Source organism: Peromyscus leucopus, chromosome 1 (genome assembly GCF_004664715.2).
Source record: "Peromyscus leucopus breed LL Stock chromosome 1, UCI_PerLeu_2.1, whole genome shotgun sequence".
NCBI classification, from domain to species: domain Eukaryota; kingdom Metazoa; phylum Chordata; class Mammalia; order Rodentia; family Cricetidae; genus Peromyscus; species Peromyscus leucopus.
In genome coordinates this window covers 4,345,263-4,369,218 of record NC_051063.1, presented here as the reverse complement: position 1 = coordinate 4,369,218, position 23,956 = coordinate 4,345,263, and the positions used below count along the sequence as shown (strand labels likewise).

At 56.6% G+C, this 23,956-nt stretch overlaps 1 protein-coding gene across 1 annotated transcript in view; it reads left to right on the top strand.

Annotated features, from left to right (window-relative positions):
- Nucleotides 1–2,652: 2,652 nt before the first annotated feature.
- Myrf (myelin regulatory factor) overlaps nt 2,653–23,956 on the top strand; it is a 31,999-nt gene continuing 10,695 nt past the window's right edge. The window contains 11 exon segments of the mRNA XM_028884281.2: nt 2,653–2,836; nt 14,709–14,796; nt 14,901–15,164; nt 17,925–17,986; nt 18,790–18,897; nt 18,900–19,068; nt 19,878–20,128; nt 20,211–20,334; nt 21,960–22,155; nt 23,438–23,514; nt 23,697–23,807. Coding sequence (XP_028740114.1) covers nt 2,791–2,836; nt 14,709–14,796; nt 14,901–15,164; nt 17,925–17,986; nt 18,790–18,897; nt 18,900–19,068; nt 19,878–20,128; nt 20,211–20,334; nt 21,960–22,155; nt 23,438–23,514; nt 23,697–23,807 — 1,496 coding nt within the window. The 5' untranslated portion in view covers nt 2,653–2,790.

The window sequence follows — 23,956 nt, the reverse complement described above, 5'->3', positions numbered from 1 at the left end:
TTAAAAGGGGCCTTCATCCTGCCTGGTCTACCCTGGATTTGAGAGAGTTTATGGTCTTGATAATGTGGTGGGTCTCCCCATCCTCAGCCCTTGATGACCTGACAAGATCAACACTGGAGTCAGCAGCCCACCCTGAGGCGTGGAATTTATGTGTGGAGTACGTAGGGAAGATCTTTGGGTAGTTGGAGTCTCAAAGTGATGTCATTTCTGTAGCGGTCCCAGGCATCCCAGGAAATAAATTCATCTTTCAAAGTTGCATGGCATGGCCGGGTGTTCATTTTGTCTACAGGCAGGCCTGACCCTGGTTGGAGGAGGGGCTGGAGTGCAGAATAACAATTGTCTTAGGGGAGTCTGCAGAGGAGACAAACCTCTGGGTGCATGAGCTGGAAAAGAATGGGCCGCTCAGTGTGGCCCCCTCCCCCCTTGGTCGAGGCCACGGCTGGAAAGAGGGAGCTGTGGTCAGTGCCCACAGCTGGGCCTCCAGCAAAACCCCACTCTATATACCTAAGAGAGGCAGCTCTGAGAACCGCCCCCGGAGGGACAAAACCTCATTGTGAAGCACCCGCCGGCCTGGGCACCCCCTCCCCCACGCCCTCCTCGGAGGGCCACCACAAGCCTGCTGACTGGGCCACATCTGGAGCTCAGGCTCTGGCTGCCCTTCCCCCATGCTGGCCACTGAGAAAGGGGGAGGCAGGAGGAGCACTAGAAGGGCTCATGGGGTCTCACTACCTGCAAAGCTGGGCTAGTTTCCCGCCTTAGTCTGGCGGCCACTGACAGGAAGAGTCAAGAGTACTAGGCTGGTAGGTTAGTATCTTGATTAGACAGCAAGTTCTTCCACCCTTCTGGGTTGTTATTGGTGTGTGTGTGTGTGTGTGTGTGTGTGTGTGTGTGTGTGTTTACAGGGTCTCACTTTGTAGCCCCCACTGGCTTTACACTTGCAATCCTCCTGCCTCAGCTTTCCCAGCACTTTGATTACAGGTGTGTACCCCCATGCTGCGGTTACCCCTCAATTTCATCTTTCCCACACAGTGGTATAGTGGGGTAGGTCTTTCTGGTTCTGACTTGCTGTGCCTAAGGCTCCTCTGAGGTTATGCACTGAATCACTCTGTAGTGGGATGATTTGCTGGGTCTGGGATTCCAGAATTCTCTGCCTCTACACCTCTAAACCCTGGGTTCAGGGATTCCTTTGTTCACTTACTCAGCGCATACTTCCTGAGCACCTACTCGGTGCCAGGTAGTGGGTGGGTTTTGTTTGTTTGTTTTGTTTTATTTTTTTGATGTCGAAGCTATAGCAGGACCTCAAAGGCTTCCCATGAGAAGGAGGAGAATGGGAACAAAGTGAGAAGTGACATTCACAGGAAGGAGAGAAAGGCTGAGGGGGAGTGAGCGGCTTTGGAGAGAATGCTGATGTGTGCTCTGAGGCCTGCTGGGAATAAGCATCGTGGTGAACTAACACGGGCTGTGGCCCTGAGGCAGATGTGGGCCTGGCATGTTTGGGTGATGGCAGGAGGTCTTGGTAGCAACAGTTTAGTGAGTAGAGGAGGAAGCAGTTGAAGCTGAGGTTGTTGTTTCAAGTAGAGAGAGAATGCAAGGCCTGAGAAAACAGGGTTAGAGGTTTAGATACTGGAGGGCGAGGGGGACCACTGGCTTTTATCAAAGGCATGGTATGGCCTGGTTTCTGCTCTATGAAAATGATTTGGGAGAGCTGAAGAAGAATCATGCCAGAGAGACGCTGTGTAGTGGAGCAAGATGGAGGTAAGAGTATGAACAGGAGACAGGGAGTGGCCTCATCCCTGCACGATTTCAGATTAAACCTTCAGGTCTCTATTCATCAGATAGGGCAGTGGGGGACCAGATGTGATTCTCATTAAACTCCGAACCCTACTAGCCTTGAAATCATCCACCTGCACTGTCCAATACCACCACAATCCCACATGACTAATTAAGCTCAAATTAAAATAAAATCAAACCGAAAAGTCAGGTGCTCAATCACCATTGCCACATTTCAGGCGTTCAGCTGCCACTGTGGCTAATGACAGCACCTAGAGTATTTCCATCGATCCAGAACGTTCTATATAGAAGCACTTCCTTAGATGGGAGTCTCATTAAGGCTCAGTGTCCTCATCTGTAAATGAAAGTTATAGTTCCTTCCAGCCGCGTATAGTGGTGAACGCCTTTAATCCCAACATTCGAGAAGCAGAAGGCAGATAGTGAGTTCCATAACACCCAGAGCTACATAGTGAGACTCGTCTCAGGGGGTGGTTGGTAAAGACCTGCCCGGATTAACTGAAGTAACACACCTGTAGAGTGCTCTGTGCTAGCCTAGAACATTACAAACATTTCTTTGGTGCATTCACGGTGCTCTCACTGGGATAAGGTGGGTACCAAAAAGAATAGGAGCCGTATCTGAAATCTGTTTCTGAAAAATCTTAGATTCGCAATCTCCTTATCCATCCAAGGAGAGAGTGAAAAGCGGTTGATGCCCTGCGTCAAGTCCCAACGACTTCAAGGCCAGGGTTACGCGTCGAGCGCCCCCTGCAGGCGAGTGGCATCCTGCTACCTGAGATTGCGGCTCGAGCCTACCGCCAGAGGGCGCTGCGGGCGGCGGGCGGGGCGCGGGGCAGGCGGAGTCCTGGTTAGGGCTGCGGGTAGCGAGCGTGAGGCGAGCCTGGTGGGACAGCAGCGGGAGCCCAGCCGGGACTGTCGCGCGGGCCGCGCCGGCAATGCCGCGCCCCCGGGCCAGGCTGTAGCGGGGCTGCGGCCGGAGCGCACGCGCCGGGCAGGCGGGCCATGGAGGTGGTGGACGAGACCGAAGCGCTGCAGCGCTTCTTCGAAGGTGAGAGACTGCGGGGATGCTGGGCGACCAGCCTCTGACGGTGGGATATGCCAGCCGATCTCCCTGAGGACAGGACTCCCATGGGGTTACCACCATGCAAGGACCCCCAGAAAGCCTGCTTTGGCCAGGGACTCTACTCCAGACCGGCAAGAGCGAAGTGAATGACTTCGAGATTGGTAGTCTCCAGGAGGTGTCTGCCCATGCCCGTTGGACTTGGGCTTCCCGTCCACCTTCAACACTCAGCTTCATTGCGGATGGGTTACCTTCTGTGCTAAGCCCTCCTTGGAGCCTTTCGGGTCCTGCAGTCCCCCTAAATGGTGACACTTCAATCCTCAGCACACTTCTCCAGCCTGGGGATCCTGTATCGGCTTCCCTGCTACTCCGTCCACGCCAGGCCCCCACTCTGTCTATTCTGGACTTCCCATAGCCCTTAAGACTGGGACCCCGGAGCCTAGCCTACCTCCTAGAAGCTGGGACCTCCTGACTGCTTCCTGGAGGTTGAGACACTCCTGGAGACTGTGACGCCCTTTGAGACTGTCACCTGTCTTGGGCAATGCTGCTTCTTCCCCTAAGACTGAAATCTTCTTTAAGCAGCTATTGCTTCCCTGCCTGGGGCAAGGCCCTCCCTTTAGTATGCTTTCCTAGAGATGGAACCCCCTTGAAGCTGGCATCTCTGCCACCAGCTACCTCTGCTCTTAGAGACCTTCACGGTGCTGTAAATGGCACCCCACCAGCCCCATGAGGCTCCTCGGGGCTGGGTCCCTCACACCTGACACAGGAGTTACGTTTCCCCCCGCACCAGGAGTGACCTGGCCCCCCTCACCTTGACCCGAAAAGGCCCTTCTCCAGGAGAATCGATGCACACCCCACTATATTTTTTCCTCACCCCTGCATTTTAGAGTCTGTTTCTAGTCTAAATACTGCCCGGGCTTTTCCTGAGCAGCTCCTGACCCTCTTCCAGGACTGCCCCTCCCCCCTGAGAGCTGGGTTCAGGAGGGAAGGGACTGGTGTGGGAGGGGGAGGGGAGGTGCAGGCTGACATCTCCCAGCCTGCTGGGTTTCTCAGACCCTCGCCGCCGCCGGAGTGTGGGGCCAGGCTCGTGAGCCCCCTTTGTATCTATCCCCACTATGCTGGGAGCCTAGTCTGCCCTACCCTCTTGCTAGCCTCTAAGCTAACATCCTGCTCCGAAGTATGGGAAGAACCTTCCATGAGCAGAACCTGCTGCTCTGGAAGTACCAGGCCGGAACTGTGAGTTGTGAGATGGAAATCAAGACCCAAGTTTAAAGCCCAGTGCCTAGTTCTCGAGAGATTCCCCCAGGGCAAGAGACCTTTCTCTGTCTCTGTTTCCCTGTCTGTGACTTGGAGAAGCACAGAATGGATTTTTTTTTTTTTTTTTTTTTCCCACTCCTACTTCCTGAGGAGCCCAAGTCTCAGCCATCTTCACTTCACGATTCTGAACACCCATGCAGAACAAGTCCTAAGAGGTCCCAACACTTTAGGCTTGGACTAGATTCAGCGATCAGTCACTGAGGCAGCTGGACCATTTGAGGGTGCTAGCCATTACCCCTCAACCCAGGAACTCTCTTCCCAACGTTGTGCATAGGTTAGGAGTTCTCGGGGACCTTACGAGGAGTAAAGACCTTGGGAGAGGGGAGAAGTCAGTGGTCCTTGTTGGGGCACAGGTACTGACTGGGGTGTCCTGTGTTGTTTGGTGCTCTAATGACCTGAAGGTATCCCTAAGCTTCCTCCCCCCCCCTCCTACCCCCACCTGGACTCTGGGCACAGGGGCGGGACTAATTGGCCTGGGCTCCTCACTTCTGAGCCAAACTTTCCCTCCTGGCCTGGGGAGGGGGGTGGGAGGCTGACGCCACAGCTTAGCCATGCGGCCGCCTGGCAGGGAGGCTCTGCTGCTCCCTCCAGAGAGATAAGAGGAGACTCAAGAATGTCTGTGGGGAGCAGGCGGGGTGTGGGGCCTGCTCAGGAGGGCTAGGCTTCAGAAGTCTCCCAGAGCCTGGGAATAGGGGCAGGGTGGGTGGGCACCTGGTTCAAGTCCTCTTCGGCTGTCCGAGAGGGGAAGGCTTTGGCAGGGAATGCATTGGGTGGTGAGATGGAGGTTCTCATTGTGAGGTGAAGGGGCCTGAGGGAGCAAGCACAGAGCTGTGGTGTGCTCACAGTGAGTGAGACCCATCGGGGAAGTGTAAAGCCTTGTTTTATGGATGCTGATGTGTCATTTTTAGCTCCTGGTGACCGTGTGTGTGTGTGTGTGTGTGTGTGTGTGTGTGTGTGTGTGTGTGCTCTCACACTCAAATGGGGGACCTTTGAGTCCTCATCCAGATTCCCACATGGCCTCAGTCATTCCCTCTGGATAGTGGGCAGAGATCTCCATGGTTTGGGTTCTGGGCTGGGAGACAGACAGCCCTCGCTGAAGGGGCAGTCTCGAAGAGTCCCTTCTCCTGCCATGGCTCCCACTAGCTCAGCACATAGGGCCATATCCTGCCCTGCTCTGGGCAGGTAGTAAGGCTGGGGGCTAAGGCGCTTTGGGCCTTTGGTGGGAGGCTGGGACAGAGCGTCCCCCTCGAGGCTGGTACAGCTGGGTCCCCGTGACTGCCCAGTTAATCCCCTGGAGATAGGCACCAGCAGCAGTTCAGAGTGGAGGGCACAAGGCCTGTAGAGAGTGGACCGTCCGGGCAGGATGCATTGGCTCCCAGCAGGTAACTGGGTATAGGGGATGAGGCATTTCTCTTCACCTGATTGGTGGGGGCCCTGACATCTCAGAGCCAGGTCAGGGATGGAGTAGGACCATGTTCAAAAGACTTGACCAAGACCTCTAAGGGCTGATTCATGCCGGGTCACTAAGAGCTGTGTGACCCTCGGCAGAGCCTTTGACATCTCTGGGATCTTTTTCCTCCCCTGGAACATAGGAGTCAGTGGCAGAGGGCTCCATGGTCACCTCAGCTCTTATGAACCTTCGGTCCCAATCCTGGGAAGGAGGGACACTTTGGTATGAAGAGAAGGTTCTGGGAGGAGGCAGTGCCGGTGCTGATGTTAGAGGGACTCAAGTTGCCAGGCTAGTGTCCCCAGATCAGTTTTATGGTGGGGCCGGGTGGTTTGGATACTGAAGGGAATTGGGTCTCCAGCAGATTTTGAACAGGCCACTGAAAGGTTGGGGGCCGGGGCTGGCCTCTGGAGCCTCCAGGGCTGGAGGAGGAGGCCTGAGTCTCACCTTTTCTGAACCCCAAGGTGAGCCTGAACTGATGCTCTCCTCTCTGGCTTGTTTTCTCGCTAGGGTAAGTCAGTTGGACCAGAGTAGGAGCTTCTAATGGGATCATTTTTAGACATCCAACAAACACACACTCATGGTCTCTGATGGGATGAACAAAGTAGACTGCAGAGTGCTGGGTGGGCGGAGGGACAGAGGGAAAGCCAGAACGAACCCATTTCCCATGGGCCAAAACTGAGGTTCTGAGAGACAAGGTTAGCTGGATAGTCTAGGCTGACTTTAGTCCCCAGCTTTTTCCTCGGCCAGCAAGGCCTTGTGGAAAGGGCAACCAGGTGGGACAACATCCTTGCATCCTCTCCAGAGGGCAGGAGTCTCAGGTGGAGGCCACCTGGTAACTCAGGAGGGACGACACCACCCATCATCTGCTAGCTGGGCTGTGAGATGGGGGTGGCTCTATGGCCTGTGTCATCTGTCATTGGTGATACACCCAGAAGCAGGTGGGCAGGGAAACACCAGATGCCAACTTTCCTTAATCCCTCCGATTCTATTTCCTGGGGAAGAGACAAGAGGCCTCCTGGGCCCACCTGGAGCCCACCCCAGCCCCACTCAAGACTTACATCCCAGCCCCAGTCTGTAGTGAGCTGATGTCTGGGCCCACCCTTCAGGCCCTGAGCCAGGTAGGAGGGGAGAGACAATAGAGGGGGTCTGACTCATCCCTATGTCCCCACACCTATCACAGAGACACACAACACAGGGCAGGCAGGAAGTGCTCCCTGCCAATAAAGACCATGATCAATCGATCCTCTATATGTAACAGGAACCTTGGGTGGGGATGTGTCATGGAAAGCCACTCTCTGGGAGTGGCTGGGGTCTTATCAGGGGTCAGGAGAGTTGGTTACCAGCCCCTTGGTCCTAGGCCTTTCCTCAGTCTGGAGGTGCTGAGCAGAGTACCCCTTGAGGTCTTAGGCAGAGCCAAGAAGGCTGTTTGGGGACAGACCACTCTGGGTAGAATGGCATGTCCCTGGGAGACCTACCCAGACAGCTGCCAAAGGGTTACATCTCCGGGGGCCCTGGCAGGAGAGGCTGCTGGGTAACCACCAAGCTAGGCTGCTGATTGGCTGTTGCCTTTGGACTTTGCCCTCCCTGATAAGGACAAAGCAGAAATCATTAACTGGATTATTAACTGGGGTGGCCCCGCCCTGAGTAGGCAGCCTGCCTTCCCTTCCTCCTCCTCCTCACAGCCTAGGCCTCAGGCACTCCTCTGCACCTCAGTTTCCCTCAGTTGGCATGGCTCCTCTCCCAGCTCAAGGTCGCCAGCCATTCCCACTGGGTGTGGGTGGCCCATTGATCAGGGACGGACGGGGACAGTGTACTCACTAGTGGGCAGCGGGGGCTGCAGCTAGCCCTGTTATCCATATGACCCTCCTCTTGGGTTTGTCACTGCAGCTGGCTGGGCTCTATTGTCTCAGCTTTGAGAAGGCAGCACAGCTGGACTAGTGAGTGGTCACCTCCCAGAGCTTCTGTGGGGTTGTGTGAGATAGTGCCTGGGAAGGGCTGGGGATAGTGCCCTGGCGACTGTATAGCAGCCCTATTTAACTAACATCCCATGGGCTCCCACAGCCCCTTTGCGTGGCCTGGGATAGATGGCGTGTGCCCATCCTCAGAGTGGTTGACCCACTCATGCAGTAGGTTGATGCCTTAGACTTGGGTTCAGCAGGTGCTATGTGCTTTGAGAGAGACCTTCACCCTCTCTGAGAACCTTACTCCAAGAGGAGGGCGGTCGTAATCTTCTGAGTGGATTCTGTGTGCAGGCCACTGTACTGTGATAGGCCTGGCTTTGCTTTGTCTGGTGTGACAGGACCGAGTGTGTCTCCTCCTCAGTCTCGGAGATGAGGAACCTGTTCTGTGGAACAGAGAGGAACTTGATCTTTGCCTGTGGGGTGTTTGGGCTAGAGCGCTCTGAAGATGTTCTTCATGCAGATTTCAACACAGCGGGCAGGGGGGTGGGGGTAGCTTGTAAGACCCCTTTTCCAAGAGGAAGGAGCTGAAGGTGAGGTGCCATGCTCACACAGGGCAGCCGCAGAAACCGGAATGGGATTCTGGACCACAGTTGGAGCTCTCCTAGGGTAGCTAGGGAAGAGGATCTCACTGCATACTGAGAGGCCTGACCTGCTGGTCGCCATGATAGATGATGTCCATTCAGCCTTCCTGGACCACACGGCCCTCACTCACATGGTCAAGGCTACAGAGAGTGAGCAGGGAGACCCAGAGAGTACCCAGGGGGAGCAAGAAAAGTGAGGGGGGCAGAAGAGGAAAGCGCCTGGGTGGGGCACAGTTGGCTCCAGAGCCCCTGCTGGCTTATAGGATGCTTGACCTGTCCTTGTCCCCGGTGTCCTGCCTTCCCTTTGCCTCTCTATGCAGGGTTTGCGGCCTCTAAACCGCCCTCCGAATGAGGATGGTTCTGGGGGACTTTGCTCAGTCCTCTCTGCCTCCAGCTGCAGCTGGAGGAAGGGTCTGACTTTGGACTGTGGGGAGAGAATAGGAGCAAAGAAAGTGGGAGAAGCTTGTGCTGGGGGACCCTGACCCAGGAATTTGAAACCGTCTTGGGAGCGTGGTAGTGGGGCCTGCTGTAGGCCAGGCTTCTTTGTGTGCATGCTGCACTTGAGGCATGCCTTGGAGGTATGTGGAAATGTAAACTTGGGCCAACAGGCTTGGGCCTCACAGGCTTTCTCATTACCGCCTGGCACCCATGAAACTACACTGAAAAGTCTGGGGGATGCAGCTCAGCTGGTAGAATGCTTATCTGGCATGCACAGAGCACAAACCATCCCACCGAATCCTTAAGTCCAAGCCACAGTTGCCTGAGTTCTCTCCCAATTCTGTACCAAAAAGAGAAGTGCCCCCACCCCAGCCCCAGCCTGCCTTCAGGGACTCGGCTCTTCCAGGAGATTCAGAATCTCAGCTACCCCTGGGCTGCAGCTACATCATCCCCTAGTTCCCACACAGCCATCACCTTATGCTCAGAATAACACAATCTGAACTCAGCACCAGGATGCTCCTGAAGCCAGCCAATCTGTAGTCAGTTCTGGGGAAACCCACGCTGTTCCCAGAGACTTGCACTTCACTTTGGGGGCACAAGGCTCTAACTCCAGGGGCAAAGAGAGCCCCACCCAGTACCTTTGAACCTTTTTCACAAGAACCAGGGTGGACCTGCCACACATACCGTGGGAGGATCTTGCCGCATGGAGAACTTGGCTCTCCATCAAATACTCCTGTTGATTTGTGTTAACACACCAGCGTGCCCTAGGGGTACAACTCCAAGAGGAGATCTGCAGCACACACCTGCATGTTCTCCGTGGGCCCCTTCCTTTGTTCAGGAAGGCTTCTTCAAGCCCTCACAGTGCCTCGCTTCAGAGACGAAACAAACATATGCCCCCTGCCACATGCACTTGACGTTCTAAGGGACGAAGTCAATTGACAAGTTCATCCAGCCGGCCCTCCTTCTTTGATATAGGGTCTCATGTAGCTCAGGCTTGAACCTAGTGTGTACCTGGGCATGACCCTAAACTTACCATTCTCTTGCCTCTCCTTCTGAGTGTTCGATTTACAGGCATGTTCCATCACACCCGGTTATTTGGTGCTGAGGTTCAAACGTCGCTGCAGGCAGTCTATGGCGCCCCTTCCCTCTGGTGGGGAGGTGTGGGGAACACCAACAGCTGTGATTTAGGCTTAAGGATTTGCTAGGACTTAGAACTGCATTGCTGTCAGGTGTGGCTGCTGGGCCAGAACTGACTGAAAATCGGATGCATCAGTGCGATGAGCTGCTTTTGCAACCAAGTGTCCGAGCTGCAGGCATCTGATCGAGAAGGCTCCAGTCTCAACTGGAAGCTTGATCTGAGCCGGCAAGCAGTTCTGGGTATTAATGAAGATAGAAAGTCCAGGTCCAAGGACTGTGACAACCCACTGTGCCTTGCCTCTGTGTGGACTGACTGGAGCTTGTAGCTCAGTTCACACTGGGAGACGGGCCATGGCACGGGGGTCCTCTGCGGCTAGGTGGCTGGGGAGCGACTGCCTGGGCAGGCTGGGAGGAAGGCACAGAAGGCACCCCTCCTGGGGTGTGCTGGAGAAGCAGTATAGTACTGGTCACATACCTGGAGGGACTTAGGGGCTCTCAGAAGCCCAAAGGTACGGGAAAGTTCGAAGGCACCAGTAAAGCTGAACTACATAGTCACAGGCAGGAGGGCAGGAACGGAGTAGGGACACTTGAAAGTGAGGAGCAGAGCGGCTATGTTGACTGAAGGATAGCTTTCTGGGGTGCCTGACCACCCATGTACACTTGGTGGAGAAGGAGGCTCAGAGGGGTCAGGAAGTCACTCTGCAGTTGAGCTGAGACCCACGCTGGTAGCCAGTCCCCTCAGAGAACCACAAGGATACCAAGGTAGGAAGCATCTGACCAGAGCCACTGCTGGAGTCAGGGTACCCTCAGATTCAGACACCTGAGGTTGACACTCAGTCTTGAGCCCTGGTGCCCTGGCTACCCTGAAGTTCAGATCAGCCCACCCTGCCCATGGCCACGTGGCTGACGGGATTTCCGCCATGTTTGAGGCATGAATTGACAAGTGTTCCATTGACGGGGCAGGGGAGGGGGTAGGCAGGGCACAAGACTCCCACTGTGTTGTGTCCCCACCCTCCCCACCCCCCAGGACAATGGCCAAGACTCAGCCAGCAGCCACAGCTGGTGGGGGGGAGGCATGAGAAGGGGGACAGGGAGGGTCCAGGGTGGAGGGACCACCTGGGCCCCTGCCTGCTCGCCTCCTGCACCTGGCTTGGGTGTTCTGGTTCCCTTGTGCCTAGATGAGTAGTCTTAAAAGGAGGAGGAGAAAGGAGAAAGGCTATTTTCCCACAGCCTGGACCCTGGGCTGCCTGGGAAGAAATGGCATCTGGGTCTGGCTCTTGTTTCAAGCAGGTAATAAAGGGCCTAATTGGTGTGGAGGCTCTGCAGGACAATGTGGAACATGGAGAGGCCGGGTCTAACCCTGGCCTCCGGGTCCTACATGGCCTGTCCAAGGTCCCTGGCTCATCATCTGGTTCATTCATTCATTCTGTGGCTATTAGTCTTGCCTGCTGTATACTGGGAATCCTTTTTAGGGGGAAGGGGAATTTGGTTTTTGGAGACAGGGTTTCTCTGTGTAGTCCTGGCTGTCCTGGAACTAGCTCTATAGACCAGGCTAGCCTTGAACTCACAGAGATCTACCTGCCAAGTGTTGGGATTAAAGGCGAGCATCACCACCGCCCGGCTGTATACTGGGATTCTTACCTTGCAGAGACACACAGGAGCCATAGCCTAGTTCCTGCCCTGGAACTATAGGCAAGATACTCACACTTGGCCTCAATCTCTTCCCCTGTACCATGGAGGGCAGCGACCTCATGGGAGAGATGTTCTTTGGAATGTGGAAGTCAGATTGTGGGCGCTCACTCCCCTTCTCCAGGGCGGTGTGAGCCAGCTGGGGGAGCAGGTAGACAGCCTGACATGAAAGGAGAAGAGGGGCAACAGGAAGAGTCGTGGAGGCCACTTGGGCTGGGATTTTGGACAATAAAAACCTACAAAGGAGCGGAAGTTGGCTTTCTCTGGTGGAGACAACAGCATACGCAAAGGCCTGTGGGTGATGTGTTTGTCCCTGGCATGAAGGAAGCAGAAGCTGGGCTCTAGAGAGTGGCTCAGAGGAGGAGGCTGAGGGGCAAGAGGAAGGCAGCCAGTGCTAGGCTTTGGACAGCCGAGGGGTTCTGGGTTTCATTTGCTGGGCGAATTTGTTGGCAGGTTTTGAGGAGGAGGAGGACGGATACTGACTGGGTGACATTGGGGTACCACTTTCTGGACGTGGGGCCTTGGGGGGCCCTGTTCCAGCCTCAAGATCCCTGGGCTTCCACAAGCCTCTATGCCAATAGAGATCTGTTGATTACTAGCTAGACTGGGACCCTTGCGTGGTGTCTGGGCAGTGTGGGGAGAAGACAAGGCTTGTAGGGAGAAGGAAGTAGGGGGATCCTGCATGCCTCAGGAGGCCTCAGCTTCTCCCCCTCCAGAGCCCAAGACCCACCTCACTCTGCCATCAGCCTCCTCCTCCCACCTCGGTCCTCCCGGACCCTGGCACGAGAGGGTCCCTCCTCCCCTAGCCACATCTGGTTCTTGTTAGGGTCTCCCAGGATGCCTGGGCCTGAGGCCCCCATCCCCCTGGGGGAGGTGGACGGGAGGATTAGGGGCGATTAGGAGTGCTCCTGGCCAGGGGAGGAGGGGCCCAGGAGGAGGGGCTAGGATGGTTATAAACAGCAGCCCATGACCGCGTCAGCCCATCATTCACCCAAGGTGCCAAGTTCAGTCTCAAAAACCTGCAGCTTCAGCAGCTGGGGCAGAGGGGGGTGGGGTGGGGCTCTAGGCTCTCCTCCCTCCTTCAGAGATCCGTCAGCAGCAGTGCTGTGGGGCAGGGACCAGGCTGGGAGAAGACACAAAAACATCAGCTACACCTTTCTCCCTGGGGTCAGAGTGGCTCATTTTGCCGTGCGGCGGCATTGGGGGTGAGGGGTGACTTTTCTGAACAATGGAGACAGACGGAGGTAGTAACACCGAGTTCATGGGAGTGACTGGGGGTAAAATGCAGTGTGTAAGTACGTGAATAGTGCCGGACCAGAGAGGGTGAGCCTCCCTCCTTGTGGTCAGCACAGCGTGAGTTCAGGACCGGTGGGCACTTCCTAATGAGCTGCCGTGACCAACAGTGCCACCTCCCTCGTTGTTCCCGAGGGGTTGCTAGGATTTAGTGACACCGTACCTGTGAAGCTGGCAGGACGCCTCAGCTCTAGTAAACTCGGTGATGAACGTGGCACACAGTAGGCACTCAGTGATTGGGAGCCGTGGCTACCAGAAATGAGTGAGGTGGAGTTGGGACTTGGGCAGGAGAGCCTGGCCGTGTGCAGCCCCACGGGGCATGGTCGGCACTAGCTATGCATGGTGGGTGGGTGCCCTCTGTTCACAGCCGGGGGGAGCCTGGGTGGGGGGTCAGCAAGGGGCCCTGGCCTGTCGCAGGCGGCAGCGTGTGACTCCTAGGAAGGCTTAACCACTCATGCTCATTAATTCATTAATCACCTAAGCGGGGCTCAGCATTCTTCAAATGCCTGCTGGGGCCAGGGAGGGGCCTGGGCTGGGGGCTCAGAGACCCTAGGGTGCTGGGTTCAGGAGGTGAAGACAGCCCCCCCCCCTCCCCGCCATCTGCAGGGCTCCCACTGTGTATACTGCACTTTTGGATCCGTATCGTTACAGCTCTACAGTTACCACACCAGCTCCAAGAAACAGCTGTTCACTCCCCATCTTCCTAAGGCTACCAAGGCCCAGAGAGAGCATGACCTCCTTTAGGTCACACAGCAGGCTGAGTTGGGTGGGGGTTTGTCCTGAGCAGCCTGAGCCCTGTTCCCAGGACTCCCCAGAGGAGAAACTCAAGATGCCAACCCAGGACATGAGGCTCCAGAGCAGTGGTTCTCAACCTTCCTAACGCTGCGACCCTTTAATACAGCTCCTCATGTTGTGGTGACACCCCCCCACACCATGAAGTTTTTTTGTTGCTGCTTCATAACTGTAATTTTTCTGCTGTTATGAATCATAGTGTAAATATCTGATAGGCAGCCCCTGTGAAAGGGTCATTCAGCCGCCTCGGGTTGCAACCCACAGGTTGAGAACCACTGCTCTAGAGGGTCGTTCCTGCCTCAGGGGAGCCGGCCAGCCCGAATCTTCGGTGTGGGTGGGGTGTCCACTGTTATCGAGGTTGACGCATCTCTCACGTCAGCCCCCTTATCGCTCCTCCCTTTGGCTGCCCCCCTCCTCGCCCCACAAGGTGACCCTGGGAGAGGAAAGGCCATCACCACCTCTCTCCTTCCTTGCCATGCCCAGGAGCTCTGGACTGCATGTCTTTGTCCTTCTCCTTTGTAGGGCCGAGGCCAGGGGAGGAGAGCAGGCAGGCAAGCCGGTGGAGGGTAGAGGAGCAGAGCTCTGGCCACTGTCCCTCCCTGAGTGTGGCCAGGACAGACCGTGCCTCTCATCCTGTCTCCTCTGGAGACTCGGGCTGTGCTCCCCACTTCCAACATCGAGGTAGTGGGCCTAGCCACCAGAGACGGGCCTCGATGGCACTACTGATCTTGGTCTCCAACTCTCCCTGAAGCTGGGGTCTGGGGTGCCGTGGGTCCTTGAGTTCCTGGGCCCCAGGATGTGTGTTTTGCCCAGCCAGACCTCATCATGCCTCCACATGCTCAAGGCTGCGTCTCCTGGAAGTACAGGGTCTGGCTTGCTCCTCAGAGCACGCTGTAAGATAGAGGTTTAGATGAGAGGGAGGGAGATGGTCCTGTCATATAGCCAGAGAAAGGATGTGGAAGGACAAGAGTGACTTCTATGTCCCCAACCCTACACATTGGGCTGTTGATCTCCTGGGAAATCCTTAAGGGTTGTGGGCAAGCGTTATTTTTGGAGGGGCCTCAGGGGTGGACAGTGAAAGACCGTGCATAGAGAGTAGCCGGGTCGTATGTTTCAGAGAGCCTAGTCTGAGGAGGACTGGTGGGCCCTAGGCCTAGGGTCTTCAGCGAGCTGTCTCCAATCCAGCTGCCTCTGCTTTTCAGGCCATGACATCAGCGGTGCCCTGGAGCCCTCCAATATAGACACCAGTATCCTGGAGGAGTACATTGGCAAGGAGGATGCCTCTGACCTGTGAGTCACCTCAGCTGAGACCTCTGGGCAGTCCCCTGCGGGAGGGGATGGCACTTCCCCTCAGGCCTGGGGCCCTGGGGGCTGAGCCTCCTCCCTTCCCACAGCTGCTTCCCTGACATCTCTGCACCAGCCAGCACAGCCTCCTTCCCCCACGGGCCACCAGCCATTCCTGGCTCCAGCGGGCTCCACCATCTGAGCCCCCCTGGGAGTGGACCATCCCCCGGGCGCCATGGCCCCCTCCCACCCCCGACCTACGGCGCCCCACTCAACTGCAACAACAACAACGGCATGGGCACCGCCCCCAAGCCCTACCTGGGGGGCTCTGGGCCTCCCATCAAGGCAGAGCCCAAGCCTCCCTATGCCCCAGGGTGAGTGGGGGCAGGGAGTGGGTGGGGACAGGATGCAGGGGCACAGCGGCCACTGTCACAGTGGCCGATGTTGGCCTGTGAACTCACAGTGGGTAGGGTTTAAATAACAGGCTCCCTATGGGTGGGTTCCAATAGGGGTAACACCAGGGTATCAGGAGACTTATGTGCTTTTTTCTGAGGCCATGAACAGCCACACTCAGTGAGAACACTGAGGATGGATGGTAGTGCTAGAAAAATCCAAAGCAATGTTGGAACAGAATCGGAAAGACCCAGGACCCCAGTCAACACTCACAGGAACCCAAGCATGCGTATGCTCACCCACAGGACACCCAAGCACGCTCCCATGCCCCATCTACCTATGGAGCATTTAGCTGACATTTTCTGTGTCCCCGAGAGTTACCAGTGAGTGGCCTCTTACCTTGTGGAACCAAGATCAGTTACATCCTGAGGGGAACTTGGCCTTGCCAGCCTTCCCCATCTCTCTGTGACTGACTGCACTGGTGTCCTGACCCAGGTCCTACCCTGTGCCTGGCTTTGACCACCTGCAGCTATGGCCCAGCCAGCCTCCAGACCCTGTGGTTCTCAACCTTCCTAATGCTGCGACCCTTTAATACAGTTCCTCATGTTGTGGTGACCCCCAACCATAAAATTATTTTCATTGCTACTTCACAACTGTGATTTTGTTACTGTTATGAATTGTAATGTAAATATCTGATATGCAGAATATCTGATATGCAGAATATATGATATGTCATGACCCACAAATTGAAAACCTCTGCTCCAGAGCATGCTCAAGGGGACATGTCCACCAGGCTCTCCACAGACCACAGTGAGGCAGGGCAGAGGTCTTGTCTTTAGGTAGAAGACTACAGGGGCATAGAGGATGCAGTGCCCAGCAGCCTGGCACCAGCCCAGTCCTCCCATTCGTCAGCTTCTGGGCTTGGTGACCCATGACCTCTGCATGAGCCCCACATTCATGGTGGAAACCAAGTGGAGGAAAGCAGAGAGGAAGGAGGAAGTACTGGGTCGATATATTTGACACATGGTCAACAGAGACTCCTGAGGACCTGGCTTAGGGTGACTGTAGTGGAGGCCAGGCACCCAGTGCCAGGGACAAACCTTAGTTGCTTGAGGATGTCTGTAAGTCTAAGCTGCCTGATGTGGAGGGGAGAGAGCTAGGGTTTAGCAGGCCCAAGTGAGCTCCTTGGCCCCCCCCCCCCCAACCAGCTCTAGGTGGCCCCTGCAGAGCTGGTTCAGAGTCACATGGCATCCTGGTCTAGGCTTTGTTCAAAGCAATAAACAAGACAGACATGTGCCCCATAGTGGGTGGTGATGGAGGCATCGATATTCCACAGGGCTGAGGGTGCGGCCCAGTGGTAGAGTACTCTCTAGTGTGTGCAAGGCCCTGGATGCCCTCTCCAGCACTGTAAAAATGAAAGAACACACCCCCAAACAGGAAATAACAAGTGAGACCATGAAAGAACACAGGCTCCTGTGAGCTGGGACATTTGATGTCAGGGACCAGAGGGCGGGAGAGACACTGTTAGGAGGAACGGGGGCCAGATGGAAGGTGGACTTGGGACAGAGCTGGGTCAGCACACGGGCTGCTACTGTCCCATGTTATCCTTAGGACCGTTGTTTTGGGGTCCACTTTTTTTTATTTGAGGTTCTTGGTTTTGAACTCAGGAGCTCTTCATGCATGCCAGGCAAGTGCTCAACCACTGAGCTACATCCTGGGCCCCCTCTTTCACTTTTTGAGACAGGGTCTCACTAAGTTGTCCAAGTTGGCCTTAAACTAATTCTGTAGCCCTGGCAGGCCTTGAACTTGTGATCCTCTGTTCTCAAGCCTCCTGAGTAACTTGGGGTACTGAATCTGACTGCATCAGATTCAGGATCTTTATTCTTGAACTGATTTCAGAGATGTAATGAGGCCTCCACAAGTGGGGGTGGGGGGGTGGGAAACAGGCATGGGATGTCCAGGGATGCAGTAAGACTCTACAGTCAGACCCTGAGCCTTTCTGGTGGTCCCTGAGCATGGTGGAGGAGAGTCTCTCCAGATGTGGGGTTAAGAGATGACTAAAAGCCAAGTCGGATCCCTGGGCAGCTGCAGTCTCCCTCTCTCTGGGCGAGTACATGGTTTGCACAGGACATGTTGACCTCTGGGCTTGAGTTTGTTCTTTCGCCTGAACCACTGATAAAATAAAACTTGCAAGGAAAAAAAAAAAAAAAAGCCTAGGCCCAGAAAAGCTGGCTCCCTGCCCAGTTCACACCCCGGCTCACACCTGCCTATGGCAAGGCAACTCCTGGTGACCCACTGAACCACCTCAGACCCGGCCCCCAGGTCCAAGGATTTCCAGGAAGCTGGAGGCTTCAGTGGGTGCTGAAGGGAGGTGGAGGCTTGTCCCCTCATTCAGAGGAGGGGGATCCTTCAATCCCTGTACCACCATCAGAGAGAGACCTGGCCACTGAGCCACAGATAACCATTATTAGGTTTGGAGATCCGGGGCAGGATCCCAAAGTCCTTCACCCACAATTAAGCCATGGATCCTTCCAGGGCTTTAGGATAGTTGAGCAGAGATACCCTGGGGTATCTGTGAGGAGATCTCAATGGCCTCAGTCTCTGGCGAAGATGTGGTGGTGGTGGGGGGGGGGGGAATCTTGGCAACCCTGCCCACCAGAGGAGCTGCCAGGCTTGAGGGTTGGTCGGGTCTGGGGGTTCAACTGCTGGCCCAACAGTCTCCCTCCTCCGGCCCCCTGCAGCACACTGCCAGACTCGCCCCCAGACTCAGGCTCTGAGGCCTACTCCCCTCAGCAGGTGAACGGTGAGTCCAGCGGGCAGCGCCGCCCTCCCCCCTCTGGGTTTGGGCAAGTGGTTGGTGCGGCCCTTATCAAGGAAAGAGGGAGGAGGGAGGGAGGGGGCCAGCGGCTGCCCAACGGGCCAGATTATCGCTGGTCAAATACTCCTCGGCGCTGGCTATTGTTCGCCCATGGGCGGGTGGGGAGCCTGGTCCTGCCTCAGAGCAAGTGTCCCCGCCGGTGATGCCACCGTCTGGCCCCCTGCGCCATCATGGACGCGCCCTTTGGCGGTAAGTGGACCGCAGAGGAAGGCGCCTGCCGGGCCCACCTTTCCAGGGCGCTGAGGGCGCACAGTGGGCCCCCATGTGGCCAAGAGTAGAATGATCGTGGGCAGACTGAAGAGGGGTCAAGAGTTCTGTTTATCCTACCAAAACATCCCTGGAATGCTTCCTGAGGAACAAAGGGAGCTGCAGCCCCCTCGGGCTGGGGGTGGGGGGTGGGTGGGGGCTGGCCCCTGGAACGGGAGGGAGGAGGCTGGGTGGGGGACTGGGCTGGGGTCTCCCGGAGACTCTTTCTTCGGGCTTCAAAGGAGTTAGAGCCTGGGGATCCCCAGAGGGGCTTGGCCTGGACAGCCTAGGGGAGAGAGCTGGCTAGGATGGGGCGCCTCCCCTGCACAGAGTCCGACTTCTCTGCCCAAGCTCTAGTAGCTGGCTTTCCAGTCTCCCCACCCAGCCTCTGGCCTGGCTCGGGAGGGCACGGAAGCAAGAGGTCGTGCCTAGGGAGGATGGGTGAGGTGGGTCTCTGACTCCTGTTCCCCTCTCTTCCTCAGACCCCCATCTTCTGCGCACCATCACCCCGGAGACTCTGTGCCACGTGGGAGTTCCTTCCCGACTGGAGCACCCGCCCCCGCCTCCAGCCCACTTGCCAGGCCCCCCGCCACCCCGCCACCCCCACCTCACTACCCTGTCATCCAGCGGGACCTCTACATGAAGGCTGAGCCCCCTGTACCCCCCTATGCCGCCATGGGGCCGGGTCTGGTGCCCCCCGAACTCCACCACAGCCAGCAGACTCAGGTGCTACACCAGCTGCTGCAGCAGCACGGAGCTGAGTAAGGGCTTGCTTAGAGTCTCCTTGGCAGGAAGGTGGGGCGGCAGGAAGGTGGGGTGGGAGCCAGGGCATCGAGAGCAGGGGGGACAGGGCTACCCTAGGGAAAAACAGAGGCCCTACAGGAGCGATGCCTAGAGGGCCTACCGCCATAGCTGATTAGTGACAGCTACCCCATTCACAGATGGGTAAACTGAGGTTCTAAGAAAAGAAAATAGTTTTCCCAGGTCGTGGACTAGGAAAAGGCAGAGCCAAGACGTGAAACTAGAACTGAATTCTTAATCCAGACCCCAATGCCTTTTTGCCCACTTACTGAAATCCTCGGGTTTCTTTTCTTTCATTTTATTGTTTTTTTCAAGACAGGGTTTCTCTGTGTAGTTTTGGTGCCTGTGCTGAATCTCGCTCTGCAGACCAGGCTGGCGTCGAACTCACAGAGATCCCCCTGCCTCTGCCTCCTGAGTGCTGGGATTAAAGGCGAGCGTCGCCCGCCCCCCCCCCCCCCCCCCCCCGGCTTATCTCAGGTTCTGAGATACATCTATGCTCTGTGTGACACAGATGCTCTGTGGAGGCACCCACCCCTGCCCTCCTGGATTCCATCAGGGTAGGGGTAAGACGGTAGCAAAGACAGAGAATGGGAGCACTGAGTGGCAGGCTAGGGTACTGAGAAGGCACCTGAGGGCTTCCTGTAGGAAGTGTCTCCCTGGCTGGGCATTGCCTGCTGAAATGGTGCCTAGGGGAGAGCGGTGGGCACTGCACAGGAGAAGGCTTAGGGAGGGAGAGACGGCCCCCATGGCACTCACCTTTGCTTCCCAGGCTCCCTCCACACCCCTCCAAGAAGAGGAAGCACTCCGAATCGCCCCCCAACACCCTCAATGCCCAAATGTTGAACGGAATGATCAAGCAGGAACCTGGGACTGTGACAGCCCTGCCCCCGCACCCCGCCAGGGCCCCATCGCCACCATGGCCTCCCCAGGGCCCACTCTCACCCGGCACCAGCTCCTTGCCCCTCAGCATTGCCCGAGTCCAGACTCCACCTTGGCACCCACCAGGTGCACCCTCCCCAGGTAGGTGACTGACTGGCCGTTGGTTGCAGCTGGGGAGAGGGAGCCCTGGACTTGGATCCGACCTAGCGTTCCCCCCCATCAGGCCTCCTGCAGGACAGCGACAGCCTCAGTGGCTCCTACCTGGACCCCAATTACCAGTCCATCAAGTGGCAGCCGCATCAGCAGAACAAGTGGGCAACCCTGTATGACGCCAACTACAAGGAGCTGTGAGTGACCTGCGCCACCTAAGCCACCTGGTCTTGGCACAGCTTAGGACCTAAGTCAGGGCCTGCGAGTGCTCGGGGTATTAAAAGAATCCCATTTGACAGAAGAGCCAACGAGCTCAGGGAAGAATCAGGCCCAGGGCCTCTGGTCAGCCCAGGTCCCTCTAAAGGTAGTGGTATCTACCAGGGAGGGGCCATGGGAGCCAAGTCAGGAAGAAGTGGGCGGAGGCAGGCCTCCTGGCCCCTCCTCCAGGCTCTCCTCCCACATTCCCGGAAGGTAGCAGCAAGAGGCTTCACAGAAGCTGGGCCCTTACAGCTGCCCCCTCCTTGCGGAGAGAGGAGGGGAAGGGGAGGCTGGGGGTGCGGCTGCCCAGGGCGTTCCTGTTTCTTCCTCAACACCACACGGATCTAGCTTCCCAGGCCCCAGGCCAAGAGCCCAGTGGGGACCACCCTCCTTCCTCCCCTCAAAGGCCAGTGGGTGCGTCAGAGGATGACGCCCCTCAATGTACTTCCAACTTAGCCAAGCAGGGGCAAGAAGATTGGGGCCCTCCTGTCAGGACAGTGGCTGAGACAAGCGTCCTGAGCTGTGGGATTTCTATCCTGTAGCTCCCAGGGCTGGGTAGGGTGCGATGCCCAGTTGTGATGGTCACTGAAGTGATCTAGATGATGTTAATGGGGTCCGGTCCCCATGGCCTGGAGAGAAATCCCTCTATTCACATTTCCATACTCCTTAGACACTTTGCTATCTCCCCATCTAGGCCCCAAGGCCAGAGAGCTAGCAGCAGAGGTCCCCAGTGTGGCCCAGGTACTTTCTGGTATTTTCTTAGGTCAGACAGATGGGTGAGCCCTGTAAGGGAAGAAAGGGTGAGACCAGACCCTCCCTTGGAACTTGCTCATGAGTGAAGAGGCATTCTCCCTGTCCAGCTTTCTGTGGGTGTCCAGCGGGGTACTTCAGGGGAGGATGAGTCAAGTCCTAAGTCAATAAGTGTTCTCTTTACTGCCCTGGAGGTGCCCTAAAGGCTCCAGACACTGTCTCAGCCACAGATGGCAAGTTTCAGTTGTTCCTGAGGGGGAGGTCAGAAACCAGAAGTACTCCCCTCCTTGTGGGAGTCAGAATGAGGGCACCGGGGGCCTTGAGCAAGGGGGTGGGCCAGGGTGGGTCAGGGTGGGCCCAAGGCAGAGCTGGCTCCTGGTTCCACCGTTTCCATAGCAACCAGCTGTCAGACACAGTGAAACTCTGCAGATGCAGCCCCTCTCATCCCATCTCCCACAAGGGAGGGGGTTTCAAGGCAATGTGTGGAAAATGGTTAAGTGTGCTGAAGGGTGGCCAAGGCCTTCCTCTAGTGTCCCCTCACTTCTGGTGGGCCTTTAGAGCCTTGGCTTGCTTCCTTCATCCCAGCATAGAACGGTGGGTGGCCCCGGGCATGTAACAAAAAACCTGTGCAGCTCCTTTTGGGGGCTTTAGTTTCCAGGCGAGAATGGGACTGGACTCCTTGGTGGTTTGAGGGATTTTGGAGGACACAGGATAAGTAATGGTGTTGGAACAGGGCCTGTAGGGGAAGCACTATTCCATGTGTAGCTTGGGGGACTTTGGTGAGTCTTGCCCCCGTCCCCCTCCCCGCCTCTAGGCCTATGCTCACCTACCGGGTGGACGCCGACAAGGGCTTCAACTTTTCGGTGGGTGACGACGCTTTTGTGTGCCAGAAGAAGAACCACTTCCAGGTGACAGTGTACATCGGCATGCTGGGTGAGCCCAAGTATGTGAAGACGCCAGAGGGGCTCAAGCCTCTGGACTGCTTCTACCTGAAGCTGCATGGAGTGAAGGCAGGTTTGGGGTCTGGCTGGGAAGGGGGAGCAGCAGGGCCACCAGGGAGCCCCAAGACACAAGCGATGAGGAGATCCCCCAGAGCTGTATCTCATGGCTGCCCTCCACCTCCGCCTCTTCGAGTGCCAGCCACCTAGATGTGGGGCTGCTCGGACCTCACCATCTCCCTTAGGCCTTGCCTAACTCCCCACCCCAGACCTCAAGGCTTCACCTCCAAGCCAAGACCCATCCCCTGGCCCTCTAACGGATGCCTCAGCTCTCCTGCCACTTGTCCCTCTCCCCTGCTCCACCTCAGGGTCCCGGCTACTCAAGCCTGATATCTAGGGACCCTCCTAAGCTCAGCTTGTCGTACACTTGGCTCTGTTTGGAGGCTCTGGAGTAGCCCTTACCTCCACACCCCCGGCCTCTCCTTTGGCTTGAGTCATCCCCATCCCATGTCTGAATATCAATCAGCTTCTACTCTGGCCCCAATCCCCATGGCACATGTGGTTGCAGTGTACCCCTTCCTTCCCAGGACTCCAGAGTCTTCCCACTGTCTTCTAAGCTGTGCCCACAGGGCCTCAGAAATCCATCCCCGTGTGTGCTGGGTCCCACACTTGCACCCCGTGAGATGCCCTCCTGAAGTCCCATCCCGGTCCCATCCCAGTCCTCTTGGCAGATGCCATCCTGTTGCCCCTCTGGGAAACCTCCCCCGAGGCCCTTTGTGACTGAGGGGTTCCATAGCACGACTCCTGGAGCCCATGAGCTCCCTGGGGACAAGACAAGGTGTGTCTGATTCTGTCACAGGCTGGGCCTGGCATGTTGGCATGGTTCAGCCACTGTTTCTGAGAGGCTATGGGTATGTGAGAGTGACTGAGATGCGGTGTGTGTGTGTGTGTGTGTGTGTGTGTGTGTGTGTGTGTGTGTGTGAGGGGGCCGGCTGCAGGCGAGAAGAGTGTGCAGGTATGGGTATGGGTCATAAGACTAACTGGGAAACACATGGGTGTGCACGGAGAAGTTAGGGAGTCAGATAACTCGGGGGTGACATCGTGTTGGCATCGTGGAGGTGACCATACAGCACCACACGGAAGTAGGGGAAGGGATGAACTGTGAGCTGACATGAAGGCTCCGTGTGTCATCGAAATGGCGTGGGAGTGTGGCGTGTGGATGGGGAGGCCCCTGAGTTTGTGAGGAAGTGAAGTGGAGGCAGAATTCCGCTGCAGACCAGGGCGAGGGGAGGAAGGAGGAAAAGGCCAGGAGGGGGACCTTGTCCTGAGGTGCCCTGGGCCCATTCCTCTCCAGCTAGAGGCCCTGAACCAGTCTATCAACATTGAGCAGTCACAGTCGGACAGAAGCAAGAGGCCCTTCAACCCTGTCACGTGAGTGTCCAGTCCTGTGTGTGTGTGAGTGGGGGGGGGGGGTGCCTGCAAGGGCCCATCTTAGACCTGGCCAGGGAGACGGGCAGGCACGCACGGTGTTCTTTGCCTGCGGTCTCTCTGCTGCACGGCTCCTGGAAGCCTCCTTTTCTGCCCCCTGGGCATCATCTGCTCATCCTCTGCAGGGTCAATCTTCCCCCTGAGCAGGTCACAAAGGTGACCGTGGGGCGGCTGCATTTCAGCGAGACCACCGCCAACAACATGCGGAAGAAGGGCAAGCCCAACCCTGACCAGAGGTGAGCAAGCCGGCCTGGCCACGTGCGCCTCTCCCTTCCGAGCAACGCGTCAGATAGGGGCCTCCATGGAGCAAGCCAGGGACAGGGTTCACAACGGCCTGTTTCTCAGAGGAGGAACCTGAGGTTCAAAATATTTGGCAGATTTCGGG